We start from the raw sequence: 14,926 nt of genomic DNA, 5'->3' as shown, positions 1-14,926 counted from the left end.
TTGCAGGATGGGTGTACATATGAGACAGAGTATCATAATTTGGGGTCCATCTTAAAAATATACAAAGCATAATCCAATACAGAGTGTATGCCTGTTTTGTGATGTGACCCAAAACAGCAGTAGGATACTGAAGTAAGGGAAGGGGTTAAGAAAAAGATGAGACAAGTAGAAACAAAATAATTACCCTATGATCTGCTCAGTAGATTACAAGAGGGTAGTGGATCTGGCCTACCTTAAAATATGTATCAGGTACAGAAAATAATAACCAAAAAAATCCCATGATTAATATTTTTGGAGCATTTCTTTTCAACTTGAAAGTTCAGGATCGAAAAGTCTGAAGTGGAAATTTTAGAAGTAGATTTTAATCTGCTGTATAGTTTAGCCCTCATCTAGTTTCTGCTTATTTTCTTATATGGTTATGGATTTCTTGCATATATGAAGGATGAACGAAAGTATCTGAACACACAAGGAAAACTTCTAGATGGAGCATAAAGATTGAATAATATAGGACAATCAAAATGAGCATTTGCTTCTTCCTGACAACTCTGCAGGAAAAAAAGGGGGGGGGGGAATAAAGCAAAAAAGGAGGAAAAAGCAAGGTCCAGTCAGGTATGTAAATGACAGCCTGACACTACATTTTACTTTGAGAGTAAATCCCACTGAGTTCTGTGATGCTGAATCGGGATTTTAGTATTAATACCGCTGAATACCGCTGAATGGGAATTTTAGTATTACATTTTTATAGCACGCCACCTGTAATTTACTGAACGAACAATCAATATTGGGAGCACTTTAATTGTTAACTGTTTACTGTATGATTGTTTTAACTTGTTTTTAATTGTTTTGTGTGGACTTGTGAGCTGCCCTGAGCCTGTTCGCGGGGAGAGCGGGATATAAATCCAATAATTAATTAATTAATTAATTAATGCTGAGTCCCAAATGGGTTTATGATTGAGGCCTTAGTTGTATCTCATTCCATTGGGGGATTAAACAGCTTGAAAGTCATTGTGGATTAAGTTCAGTGCTATTTGATTTGTGTCTAAGAACTGCATTTGTATTTCCCATGTTAGTACTTTAAATGGAAAAGTGAGATTGTTCAGAATGTACATTAGATTAATAAAATGGATCTGTTATGCTTTTGGTTAGTGCATGGACAGCTGCCTCCCCAGCACAGCATTTCTTGATGTTCTCTCCCTCTTTCTTCTATAGTAGATGAACAATTCTCCTTTAAATATAGTCCTGGAAAACTGAGGGGAAACCAGTACAAAACCCTGCTGACCAAAGAAGAACTTGAAGAGGAACAAAGGTAGGTTTCCTTTATTTTTGGCAGAACATTTGATGATCCTAATGTACTTTCTATTTTTTGCAACTTGCAACAAGGAACTATTTGGCTAGTACTTTTTATCCTATCTTCTAAGGATAGCATCTGTTTGCACCAGATATTTTCCTGGGAATTAATATGTGGGTAACCCCTCTGTGAAATCCCCTAACATGAGGAGTAGCATTGCCTAATTCCTTGGAATCAGATTGGTTGGCTAGGAATGGCTCCAGCCTCCCATTGCAAGGCAGGATCATGAAGATACTCAGATAAAAATTCCTTGAGCATCTAGAGATGTAAAATTTCTGGAAATTTTGAAGCTCGGAAAAAAACCCGGGTTTCCCCCAGTTTTTTTCGGGGGGAAACGGAAATTTTTGGAAAAATTGAAAAAAATGCTACATTAGCATTTCTTTTGTCTTTTCTAGATTGAAAGTCATTCTGTTACTTTAGGAACATAAAATATGACTATGGACATTTTTACTTGGCATGAAATTATCACAACTAGCATATTAAAAATATAGTGTATCCAAACAATTATTACAAACAGAATACCCACCCACATGCAAAAACAAAACTGAAACCTTTTTATTTTCTTCTGACAATAGCACCTCCTAAAGCAAGGAATGCATCTTGTTCTTGCATTGGAGAGTTCAGTTTGTAACCTAGGACTTGCTTGTCCTCAGTGCACAAAAATCAGATCAATCTGATACCATATATATAAATATTAGAAATGATTTGGAAAATATTTGAACACCTTATCTTAAAATATTTTATTCATCATGTTAAAATAAAACGTTCCATAATCAATTTATTTTATTTTATTTTTTCAATTTTTCCAATTTTTCGGAAAAAAACAAAAAAGGCTTCAGGAAAAAAACGGAAAAAACTGTTTTTTTCCTGAATTTTTCCAGGTTTTTTCCGGGCCTTCACATCTCTATGAGCATCTCAGACTACTAAGATTTTTTAAAAATACTCATAGCATTCTTTTATCAGCAGACACCATTAGGCAAGCTCAGTTTGAGAATATATATACATTCCATTGCTTGGTCTTGTTGGGTTTCTGGTGCAGTTAAGTCTGGTTGTGCAAGCACATTGGAAACTCAGCATGACCCAAAGATATTATTAATTATTTTATTTTAATGTTTATACTTGGCGAGCTACTTCAACCTGGTCCTTGGAGACTCAGCATATAGATAATCTAAATAAATAATGTGAGGTGGTTCATCCCTGTTCCCTTCATGAAAACAGATTCCGTTGACACAAAGCAGGGTCACACCTAAAGACCAGCCTATGGCTCACTTCACACTAGGGATACCAGGCCGCTGCCAGAATGTAAAGCATCTTTATTAAGCACCGTTAGTCTTAACGGTGGATTTGTGAGCTGTACAAATGCAAACATCCTAACTTAATCCCAGTTTATTCCTAGCTTGTTTGCTGGTGACGCCCTCCTGGCTGCAGAGAAAAATCAATAAGACTAGTATTGTTGAGGCAAACCAGGATCTGAATGATATCTGTGTGATTAATCTTGGTTTCACAAACTAAACACAGTTTTGTGTTATGTTTGAGCCGAACCAGGAGCTCTACAGTCAGGTTATGCAGAGGGATGAAGAAACCCTTGTCAGGCAGAGTTGTTGGAAGGAGGCTTCAGCATGGGGAAAAATGGCTGGTGTTATTTTTTGTGCCATGGGAGGCGTGGGTGGAAAACTAAAAAAGAGAGTGGCTGGGCATTTGTGTGTGTTTTACCGAGAAGAGTGCTTTGGAAATATTGGGAGACTGAAAGGCGTGTATGAGTGTGTGTGAGAGAGAAAGAGTTAGGTGGAGCAAACTTACCTGCAAGCTCCCTTTAAAACAATAAAGCAAAGCCTTTCCTTGAGAGTCCCACACCTTCCCAAAAAGGATTTTAAAAGCCTCTGCTGCTCCCTTTTAAAGTTCCAACAGGTTTTTATTAGGGGACTCAAGAAACACAGGGTTGAGCTTGGGTGTACATGTTTGGTAAAATCCTTGAATTCTCATAGGTATTTTTAACAAAACTCTGACCATCCTGTCATTCTGCTTGGAGTTGGGGGGATACATCTTCATGATGCTATCGAAGCGGGTGCCCCTGCAACGATGGTGGAGAAAAACAGTGAGGACCACAGGTAGTCGATGTCAGTCTTTGGAGCTGGTTCCACTTAAAATGGCTCTCCTCATAGTTTTTGTTTAAAAAAATCCATAATAGTTGGGGAAAAGAGATGGCTAGAGGGCATGTTTCTGTAAGAGTCGAAAAACTCCGAGGTCCTGTGGTCCAGGAGGTAGATTGCCAGCCAGTGTTCCCTGGGGATGCATATTAACCACTAAAGAGACGGATCTCCAGGTCACTCTTTTGGCGGGGAGCTGATCACTGGGGAAGATGCCCAAGAAGGCTTTACAGGTATGAGGGTTGTCAAGCAAGGCGCGTGATAACTGGATTGTGTCCATGTTACATGTAGTCAAAGAGCACGTTGCGGTTGAGCTCAGTGGCGTTGTCAAACACTCCGTACACGATCAAATTAGTGGTTTGGGGCAGAGCTGCTGCAAAATGTATTTCCGCTCTTAGGTTCCCCATTTTAATCAGGGAGTAATGGTCTCCACAGTCCTAATCAGGAGAGAGGTCAAAAGCCAACAGGGTGTACCCTACCTGGTACCCATCATGATCTAGTAGGATAGGTCTATCCTGAAGGTGCTTTCCCACCATTTGCAGGAGGCTCATGTATTCTCTCATATTGTTTTTCACTCCAGAGTCAGGCTGGAAGGGCTTGGAGGGGATCTGCTCTCCATCCACATACAGGGCTACAAAGTTTAGGGCCCATGAGGTGGCTTTTAATGGGACCTGGGGGACCCTTGCATGTAGTAGATCATTTTGTTTTCAGACCACCCCATCTTTTAAGAAACAGAAAGCCCGACCCTTCCTGGGGTCCGAGTTTATTCATAACACTGTGAGTCACGCGGCTCATGACATCCTGAGCAATATGGCATGCAGCTGTTTTCAAGTGTGGCTTGGCAATGTCTACACGTAATTAAAAAAGTGGTATGGCCATTTGAAAAAGCCATCGGAAAATCCTGCCCCGTACATAACAGGTGTGCAATGAAATCCAGGGAGAGCATAACCCTCCTGAGATTGGTAATATCTCCTAAGCATTGAGTGATCCTGTAATCTTTCACAATCACCATTTTTTCTGCAGCCAAATGTGCACCTCACAATGACTTTCCCGTAACAAAATGGCATGGGGCTGTTCTAATCTGTCTTTATCTCTATGCTGATATTCCTGGCTAAGAGTCCCGTTAGAAATCTGAAATGTCGTAGCCTTGGTAAATGTGTTTCAATTGTGGGGGCAGTGAATTTCAACCAGACCGATTTCTTTATCAAATTTTCAGCACACACCTCTCATTCTTCTTCCTCCTCCCCTTCCTCTTCTTCCCCGTCTTGTCCAGATTTCTTGCCTGCTGCCTCTTTCACAGCGGCCTCACAAAGCCCACAAAACTAAAGTTGTAGCCTTAGGTGCTTTTGTTGTTTTGTAGATTTCCTATGAACCCTTCCCTTAGAAATAAAGATTTTTACATGTAAGAAAATGCCTCCTCTCCAGTAAAGCAAAGATCCATTGCAATCTCTGAATATTTAACTATTTTGCCAATTTTTCCAACACTCTCAACCAGCCGGGCTTTTGATACCATGCTATTTCTCCACAGTGAGTGTGAACAACTCACTCGACTATGACAAATCGCCAATAAATTTGCAATCAGCCTCCAATACTATCCTTCATCCTCTAGCTGCAAGACAGATGAGACAATCCTGTTTTTCTACACTCCTGCTGTCACCTTCATCCCAACACCCCATTCTCCCCATGCTACTTACATTCTGAACACAGTCTTCCCATTCTTCTTCTTCTTCTTCTTCTTCTTCTTCTTCTTCTTCAATAGCCACCTCTTTCACAGGTTCAGATCCCTTAGGTGCCACAGCTTTCATTTCTTCATAAATGGGCTGTTCCACGACTGCAACCCCATCTGTCTCCACAGGATTCATTTCCTCATAAATTGGGTCTTCTATGGTGTGGGGAAACCAGAAACAGCATCAGCAGGTAACCTGCAGAATGGTGCCCGTCTCTCCCATTTTAAAGAGAATCCCCAGCCAGCTTTCCAGTGCTCATTGGTGTATTTAAATGTTGCCAGACACTCCCTTGCATGATGGAGGAAGGTGCCCCCAACCAAAAATGTTGGGGTCCACCCAACCACCCCAAAATCAGTGCCCAGAGGTCCATCTTCTTGATATGTGTTCATCAGGGGGTCACTCAATACCCCAAAATGAAACAAAACATTGTCAGTGTGGTCTGCACTGCAGGGTTGGTACACCCCAAAATAAAACACCTCCTAGCACCCCCAAACCACTCCTACCACCCCAGGACACTCCCCCCCTGACCTCTCCAAGAAGACTGGGGTTCTCTAGAGCATGCCTCTATACCATGACATGCACTGCAGGAACAGTGTTTTGTTTATTGCAATTTCCTACAATTTCTCTCCTCAGGATTTATTTAATGATTATTTATAAAGGTGGGGTGTGTGTGTGCCGCTTTGGGACATGGGGCAAAGCGAGGTGCTTTGGACACATTTGGTGAAATGGTGGGGGATCTGTCAGGGCTAGTCCACCCCCACAAAATGAAAAGAAAAAGGGGGGGAAATGAATTTCACCTGTCCCCATAGAGGGGCTTCAGATTCCTGAGTTTAATATAGCAGTGGATCCCTAGTACGCTAGCAGTCACAGCACTGAGAGAAGGGGCGATTCTTTATTTCTTTATTATTTTATTTGAGACAGAGAATGGAGAGAGAAGGTGGGGAGGGAATTGAAATGCTTTTTACTCCTGTAGGGGCTCAGCTGTGTGACAGCTATAACGTGTCAGGGTTCAATAGTCAGATCACACCACACAGCGCTTCATAAGAAGAATTCTGTTTATTGGTATTTCATAACTATGACACGTGTACTTCTTGTGTCAGGAATGGCCCAAAGCATCAGGCCACCCTGAATTATACTTGGTTCAAAACATCCCCCTTACAAGCGAAAGCCAATAAGCAAAGTCCACGCACGCGGGGAAAAGACAGTGGGCAAAAGTAGAAGCCATTTGTTCCCAGCGAGTCGGTAGCAGCTGGTACATCCCAAGGTCAGAAAAGCAAAAGCAGATAAAACCTAGACAGTTGACTTTGATAGTGTAACAGGCAGAGGGAAGGAGGATTCCCCACACACATTCCAGGGAACGGCAGTGCTAACTGACATAACGGCTGCGCATAAAGCTACAGCCTATGGGGGAGGGGTGCACCTTTGGACACACGTGGCAACATGGGCTGTTCTGACCACTGCAGGTGTTTTGTAGGATTCATTAATGGTCGGTGAAGCTCTCCCCAAAACTTCAACAGCTACCCCCTAATGACTCAGTACAAAATTCCCACTGGTCTTGCCTCACTCCTCCCCCTCTTCCCACCAGTTTCAAACTGCAAAGCGGATTGGCTGGTGTCTTCCCCGCCCTTCTCTCCCTGCTGACCGAAATGCTCTGACTTGCAAACAGAGAAGCGTGCACAGGGCAGGGAGCTGCTGCTTTAACCTTCTCTCTCACACAGAACTTCCAAAAAGGTGTTTCATTTCTTAAAAGGGGGCAGCAAAGGCTTTTAAAATCCTTTTTGGAAGTCGTGGGACTCTCAAGGAAAGGCTTTGCTTTATTATTTTAAAGGGCGCTTGCAGGTAAGTTTGCTCCACCTAACTCTCTCTCTCTCTCTCTCTCTCTCTCTCTCTCTCTCTCTCTCACACACACTCTCTCCCTCTCTCTCTCCCTCTCTCTCTCTCACACACACACACACACACACACACACACACACACACACACACACACACACGCCTTTCAGTCTCCCAACGTTTCCAAAGCACCCTTCTTGGTAAAACACACACAAATGCCCAGCCACTCTCTTTTTTAGTTTTCCATCCACGCCTCCCATGGCACAAAAAAAACACCAGCCATTTTCCCCCATGCTACAGCCTCCTTCCAACAACCCCACCCGACAAACCATGACTTCTCCCCCTTCTGTTCCTGTTGGATGGCTGTCTAGCCAATAGAGGGAGGCAGGGGGGGTGGGGGGAAGGGTGCTCCAGTGTGGGATGGAATTGGGATGGGTAGGAGGGGTGCCGAGTGGGGGGAGGCATGCCCTGGGGACTTCTGGGGGGTGGGAGTTCTGGGGGAGGTGGGGGCGGGACTTCTGCCCAGAAGGGGGTGTGGCACCTATCACTTTTTTGGTTTGATGGAAGGTATACCCTATAACTACTAAAGTCCCAGATTCAGTCCCCAGCATCTCCAGTTAAAAAGGCCGGGCAGTAGGTGATGTGAACGACCTCTGCCTGAGACCCTGGAGAGCTGCTGCCAGTCTGAGTAGACAGTACTGACTTTGATGGACCAAAAGGTCTGTCAGTATAAAGTAGCTTAATGTGTTCATGTGTACCTGCCTCCTATAGCACTGCATATTTCTTAGCTGTATAGTGGGGATAGGCAGGCAGGCACTCTGTCTACTTGAACCTTCCACCACAGAGGAAGATATTGAACCATGCCCTCCCAGGCATGCAGCTCAATCCTAAGCATGTTTACTCAGCAGGTCTCATTGCACAAATGGCATGAATGTCATTTGCTCCTGAGCTAGGAGTGATTAGGAAGACAGATTCAAAGTTAGATCAGCATGGAGCCAGGTGGGTGGGGGGCATCATTTTTGTATGATGATGTAATTCTTGTGGGCCAGTCCTACTTGGTAGGGTTTACATCAAGAACCTTACTAGAAAAACCAGAATGTGGTCAAGGGGCTTCCTTGTCTTGCTAACATCTTGGTGATTCCCTCTTGTCTTGCTGCTTCAAGATGTGGAAGCTTTGCTTCTTCCTCCCTTTTTTGTGCACATTCTGTTCTGAGTTGTGCTGAAATGTGTTTATTAATGGAGACCGGAGGCCAGATTCATGACTAGCTCTGAATCTTAAATTAGGAAGCTTAGCTATTTAACCTGTAGCTCCTTAAATCATGAGCCTGGTTTGAAAATTATGTTTTAATAATGATAACAGAAACAATAATATAGCACGGATTTAATTATTGCTCAGCAGTTACTGTGGTTTTTAGTTTCACTTTTAAGTTGTTTTCCAGTAATAATGAGAGTTATACATTCTACTATTTAAAACAGCATTTTTTCCACTGTTTCGCTGGAGCCTAGATCTGAATCCTGCTGGGTTTTTCTAGAACCTCAATGGTTTTGAAAATAACTTAGTCATAGGAGTGCAGGAAGGAGTCCACTTATAATTATTTTAGTTGATTCAAGTGGCCAAGAGTTTTTTGATTTTTGGCAAACAGAATCATCAGCAATGCTCCCTCTAAGCTGCGGAGTCTTGTGAGCAAAAATCCTACTTTGTGAGCTCCTGGCATTAAAGTTGTGAATGAGCGATTTGGCTACTTCATAAATTAGTTTGCTCTGGAGCCATCCTTCCTGAGCTAAGACAAAAATGTATGAGACAGAGGTTAAAAAACTGTGAGCTAGCTCACACTAACTCAGCTTAGAGGGAACAATGATCGCCACAGGAAAATCAAGTAGCTCACTGTGCAACCCATTTATGAGAAAATAACTGGAGGTGGGCTATTCTGACACCCTGAGTTCAAGGGGAATTCCTTTAAATATAAATACTTTGGTGGTTATGGATACCAGTGAGACAAAGCAGAGGATGGGACTTCTGCATCTGAAAGTATTGTGTAGAAAATGGAAGGTGCAGCTTTTCTCATACATGCTACATAGGGTTGCCAGGTCCCCTTGTTTCTCTGGCGGGGGATTTGGGAGGTGTTCTGGGGGTGGGCAGGGACACCCCAAGCCCTGCCCCCAAGAGCAACCACCTGCCTAGCCACCCCTCTCCTTCCCCTCCTTCCTGATTTAAAGGGCTCCAGGTGATCGGCGGGGACAATGTGGCCCGCTGACCAGCTGGAGGGCCCTTTAAATATAGCAGGAGGGAGGGAGAGGGGTGGTCGCAGGCTGCATGCGTGGCTTGCAAAAATACCCTTTAAAGGGTTTTACTGCGAGTCACATATGTGGCCCGCAACTGCCCCACTCCCTCTTTCCTGCTGGATTTAAAGGGTCCTCCAGCTGGTCAGTGGGCCACATTGTCCCCGCCGATCAGCTGAGGCCCTTTAAATTGGGCAGGAGGGGAGGGAGAGGGGTGACCAGGTGGGTGGTCACTCTTGGGGGTGAGGCTTGGGGGCAGGGCTTCCCCTGCCAGCCAGCTGGCCGGGGGAAGATTGAAGCCCTCAGAAGTGGGGGAACACCTCAGACCTGGGGGCTGGTAACCAATGTTCCCTCTAAGCTGCGGAGTCTTGTGAGCAAAAACTTCCACTTTGTGAGCTGCCGGCATTAAAGTTGTGAGTGAGCGATTTGGCTGCTGCAGAAATCAGTTTGCTCTGGAGCCCTCCTTCCTGGGCTAAGACAAAAAGGTGTGAGCCGGAGGCTAAAAAACTGTGAGCCAGCTCACACTAACTCAGCTTAGAGGGAACACTGCTGGTACCCCTAATGCTGCACCACTGGTGTGACAAGCAATGTATGCCAATGGTTCTAATGATATGGGAGCCCTGCCCTCTGGGGGTTATGCAGTACCTGAATCTGATCAAAATGAACAAGCAAATAAAAAAATATAAACATATGAACTGATTAGTAGTCTCATGGTATTGCTTTGCAAGAGAGTAATAGTGTTGAAACAACAACAATGCAAATAGTTGCACGCTTCTAAGCCCAGTGGTCTTAGATGGACGTAACTATGCTTAAGTTTGCACTGTAGATCATATTTTTATCACCTTCAAGAAGCTCAGAATAGCATATATGTTTCTCCCCTCTTCCATTTTATCCTCACGGTAGCCCTAGGAGGCAAACTAGGTGAGAGAATTTGACTGGCCTCTAATTACTTTTAATTAAATTAGGCAGTGCCCGCCAAGTAATTAAAATGCCCCCAAAATAAAAATTCTGGGCTACAGGCCTGAGTCCCCCAGCAACATACTCTGAAACCTATCTTTGAGCCTGGATCGAAACCACTTCTCAGTCCCAAGTCTGAAGGCAGTTAAGAAGAATACTATTACTGATGGTATCAAAAGCTGCTGAGAGGTCCAGGAGATTTAGCAGAGTTGTACTTCTCCATCTATCTCCTGATGCATCTCATGGTTCTGATCAAATGCCTTCAGCTTGCTGTGGGTAGCAGCGTCTCTCTAAGGGGGAGTTTTAATTAACCTGGGTGGTGCCTAAATCACATACATATTGCCTCTAGTTGCTCTCTGAGACTGATCCCCGAGCAGTGACATTCATTTTGGCATCAGCTCTGTTATAAGCAGAGCTATTTTGGGGCAGGAAAGCACAGGAATGGAGTTCTGGCTGGCTTCAGGGTTGGCCATGCCCACTACAGCCAAAACCTCTGCGTGCGCGGCTACAGAGGGAAGGCCTGGAGAGTGACCCCCCCCAGGTGACTCTGAGGTGGGCGGGCCAGGGGTCCCTGGAATGCCTGGGCAAGCCAAGGGAAGGCAGTTTAAACTGCCTCCCCTCCCCTCCAAGGGCTGGCTTGCCCAGGCTCCCTGAAGCCGCAGGGCGCCCAGGCAAGCCAAGGGAAGGCAGTTTAAACGGCCTTCCCTTCCCTTCAAGGGGGTGCCTTGCCCGGGCTCCCCATAACTGCGGGGCGCTCGGGCAAGCCAAGGGAAGGCATGGGGTATGGCCTAATATGCGAATGAGCTGTACTGTCAGGGTGTGGCCTAATATGCTAATGAGTTTCTGCTGTTGCGTGTGGCCTGTTATGCTAATGAGTTCCTGCTGGGCTTTTTCTACAAAAAAGCCCTAGTTATAAGGTATCTTGCACCTCATTCTTAAATTCATTTACTTAGAAGTTAAACTTTTGAAGTAGCTTCAGACATGAGTGATATATGCAGGAATACAGGAAGTACAAGTCAGTAGCATGTCTACAGTCAGAGGTCATTTCGAGGGGGATCGTGGGGGATCGCAGTTCCCCCGGGTGAGGTACGAGGAGCGGGGCACATGACGAAGCACCGCCCCCTGCTTCCGACTGCCCCGCTTCCGGCCCTCATTCAGCCAGGAGGAGGCAGGAGAAGAGGGAGGGTAAGTTGCTTCCTCCCTGCCTCTCCCCACCCCTGCCTGCCTGGGGCCAGGGAGGGCCTTCGCGGGGCTTCCTTGCACTCCCGCCGGCCTTGCAGGTCCACCGCCGGGTCCCTCATGGGGCTCGGCAGTGGAGCTGCAAGGCCGGCGGCGGCGGCCGGGACCGTTGGGGGCGGGGTGTGTGGCCTTATGACACACTTCTGGTGATGTCAGGGGGTGTGGCCTTATGACACACTTCCGGTGGTGTCAGGGGGTGTGGCATATGCTAATGAGTTATGCTAATGAGTTCCCCTAGCTCTTTTTCTACGAAACGACCCTTGTCTATAGTTATGCATATCATTGTGTAGTAGAAATTTACACATTTCCTGTTGTCAGGACAGGGATTCCTTTCCTTTTTCTGCTGGTAATTTTTAAAGGATCCATGAAGAACTGACATAGTGGGCTCATTACATCTCTTTTGCTGTTACCAATGCACAGGTTAGTTAGCTACAGTTAGTTCACTTCTCTTTGATGCATCAGCAAATAAAAGAGACTCTAGATGGCTATCCCTTTTGTATATTGATTTTTGCAAACCATTGGCCCCTGCCACACGGGGGGGGGGGAGCGCGGGCAAAGTGCGGCTTTTGAAAGCCGCACCAAAAGAGACACGCGGCGGCGGGATCACACAGATCCCATGAACTGCTGCGCAGTTGCTCCCCGGCACGATCAGATGCTGGGGAGAAAGCCACAGAACAGAGCACAAGGCCGCCGGCTGCGCATGTGTGCGCATGCGCAGTTCGGCTGGGAGCCTCAAGTGCTCTGGAAGACGGGCGCTCGGGAGATCCGACGGCCGCGCTTGCTGTGGCGTCTCCGATAAGTCCTGCTCTGGAGGTGTTTTTTTCCCCAGCGGATTTTCGGCCTGAAGGGCCTGATCAGGGACGGGTGCGCACCACTTCCCAGATGTTGCGGTGAGATCGCGCCCGTTTGCTGCGCCCCCGATCTGTCCCTCTCCCGGCCCAAAACCTTCCGTGTGACCGGGGCCATTGTATTGATTTAGCATTGGTAACAGATGTAAAATCTTATTTTGTATCCCTGTTGGAAACTCAAAGAAGTGTCTGGGTATATGTCTGCTAATGTGACCCTATGGTTCCTTCTGAGACATCCCTTATCCAAGTGTACCATAGAAACAGTTTCACCCTGTTACTCTGTAAGAGCCATGCACAACATGCAGTCTTATGGTAATGCGTTGCACACCAGTTATGGATAGAAGCACTTATCGGGTGCTTGCTAAAGTGCCTGAATAAAGGGGCCAAATGCCTGAACCTGTAGAGCCAGGTGGTGCAGTGTTATCCCTGAGTGCTTGCAAAGTGACTGAACAAGCTGCATGTATTCCACGACCCCCACGTTGTGCCAAGCCTTCTCTGTAGTCATGTCCATTCATTATGTAGCTTCTAACGGAATAAAAATATTAGAAAACGGATGCAAGATACTGCATGACGTTCTCTGGCGTCCATTAGGGAGGTCCTTGAAGGTGATTGTGACGGTTCTTTTGACCTTCCATTCAACAGAAAGGCAATTAATTCTATGCAACAGTTTTTTTATAGAGGATAAATGTATACTCTTACACTCCTTCTGGAATATAATGCCAGTGTTATAAGCAGAGGCTTAGTTCATGGTTGACAACATTTCCTGTGCCAGGTATTACCTGCCGGGACTCACCTAGAAGACTGACCGACCGCTTGCTGTCTCTGTGCAAAACTCCCCCCGGCCTCCTGCACTAATGGGCAGATTGTTGCATATCTTCTAACCAATTATCTATTTCTTGTCAATGTGTCATGTTTTTCTCTGTGTGTTTTGTTTTCCAAGCTGTGGCTTTGTTCTGTTTTCTCTTTTTCCTCCCCTGCCTCCACATGCTGGCTATGGCATCAGCAATTTTTCATTTCAGGCTTCTCCACACCATCCTCTTTTTTAGCTGGTTTGTTGGAGCAGGGTGCCCTCAGGTAAGGAGCTATACTGGTTCAGCTGAGGGAAAGCCATGCCACCCCTCTTATTTTCAATCCCATCTACACACACAAACTTTTTTTTTTTTGCTGCCAGGCACTGCCTGATAATGCTGCTGTTGTGATGTGACCCAGGTATGCTGCGTTTATGTTGCAGGATTGAGCTGACCTCTGACCTCACATCCCTGTAGCAAGTACCTTAGGTCCTCGGCCACAAACACTCTTACAAATCTTTTTGGTAAGGAGATGATGCTTTCTAGAAGTAGTGATACCACCTATAACCTCTGCTAATGTGATTTGAAACTAAAGTTGACCATGTTTTCCCCCTGCACCTCCTTCCTTCCCTCCTTCCTCTTCATAACTAATGAATCAGTCTCCTCCTTCCCCTCTGTGCCCCACTTCATGTTCCATGAGAACCACAAATCAATATAGTGAAACGGGATATGCTGGCCTTTTTCCTACTGGAATGTTTGACATTTATTGTCTATTCTGTGGGGTGCTGCCACTAGACACTGGACCTCAAAATAGCAGGGAAAAGGACCCCAGTAACTCAGTACTTAGGATAGTTTTTCAGACCTAAACCATTGCAAGCTCTTGCCTCCCAAGCTTGAAAAGTTTCAGTCTACTTGACTATCCCCACCTTGACTCAGCACTTATTTCCATACTAGGGTTGCCAAGTCGTACCTCATCCTGAAGCGGGGGACTCCCGGGTCAATCCTGGAGTGCGGGCGCACCACATCCACGTCACCAGGAAGTGACGCCACCACGCCGGGCACGCTGGGGGCGGAGCCATGACCATCCGAGGGAAAACCATACAGAGTTTTCCCTCGGGTGACCGTGGCCCCGCCCCCAGTGTGCCCAGCGTGGTCCTGGTGACGTGCACGTCAGGGTGGAGTTCCCCCCTGGGGCCCGATCCGGCGGCAGGAAACGGGCCTCTGGGGCGGGGGTTTCCCCGCCCCCCAGGGGGACTTGGCAAACCTATTCCATACAGTGTTAGGATATGTTTTTGATGGTAGTCTTTGAGTCACCATTTGTGCCTGGAGAAACTCTCCACCAAGGATGAAAAATGAATGGCATGTAGCAGGATAGAGTGATTACAATAATAAGAGTTCCTCTCTAGGGAGCAGCGAGACATTGACTTGCTTGTGTCTATCCTGTTAAGTGCTAAAAAGAGCACCTTCAGACCTGATTTTTCCAGCTCAAAGCTCATATTCTTAATTACTATCACATACCAATGGCACAATCCAGCCAACATTAGGTACTACTAGGTTATGTTTGCTGCAGTGGGAGAGTGATGCATGTGGTTTAATTTCAGGGAAATCACTGAGAGATTAAGGTGTCTAACTTTGGGGATCATACCCTAGCACTTTAATACTGAAACATACTTGGTTTACAGGATACATTGTGTTAATCTAGTAATATTTATTGTTCTAATTTGCTTAGTTTATTTACAAGCTATGTTTGCATTTTGGAACA

At 45.7% G+C, this 14,926-nt stretch overlaps 1 protein-coding gene across 1 annotated transcript in view; it reads left to right on the top strand.

Moving 5' to 3' along the window:
• MXRA7 (matrix-remodelling associated 7) overlaps positions 1 to 14,926 on the top strand; it is a 93,701-nt gene that overhangs the window by 49,708 nt on the left and 29,067 nt on the right. The window contains exon 3 of the mRNA XM_015420408.1: positions 1,210 to 1,306. Within this exon, the coding sequence (XP_015275894.1) occupies positions 1,210 to 1,306 (97 nt within the window). The remainder of the gene's footprint in view (positions 1 to 1,209; positions 1,307 to 14,926) is intronic.

The sequence above is a fragment of the Gekko japonicus genome, unplaced genomic scaffold, assembly GCF_001447785.1.
Source record: "Gekko japonicus isolate JY-2015 unplaced genomic scaffold, Gekko_japonicus_V1.1 scaffold381, whole genome shotgun sequence".
Lineage (NCBI taxonomy): Eukaryota > Metazoa > Chordata > Lepidosauria > Squamata > Gekkonidae > Gekko > Gekko japonicus.
The sequence above is the reverse complement of the archived record's forward strand: the minus strand, read 5'-3'. Positions and strand labels throughout refer to the sequence as shown.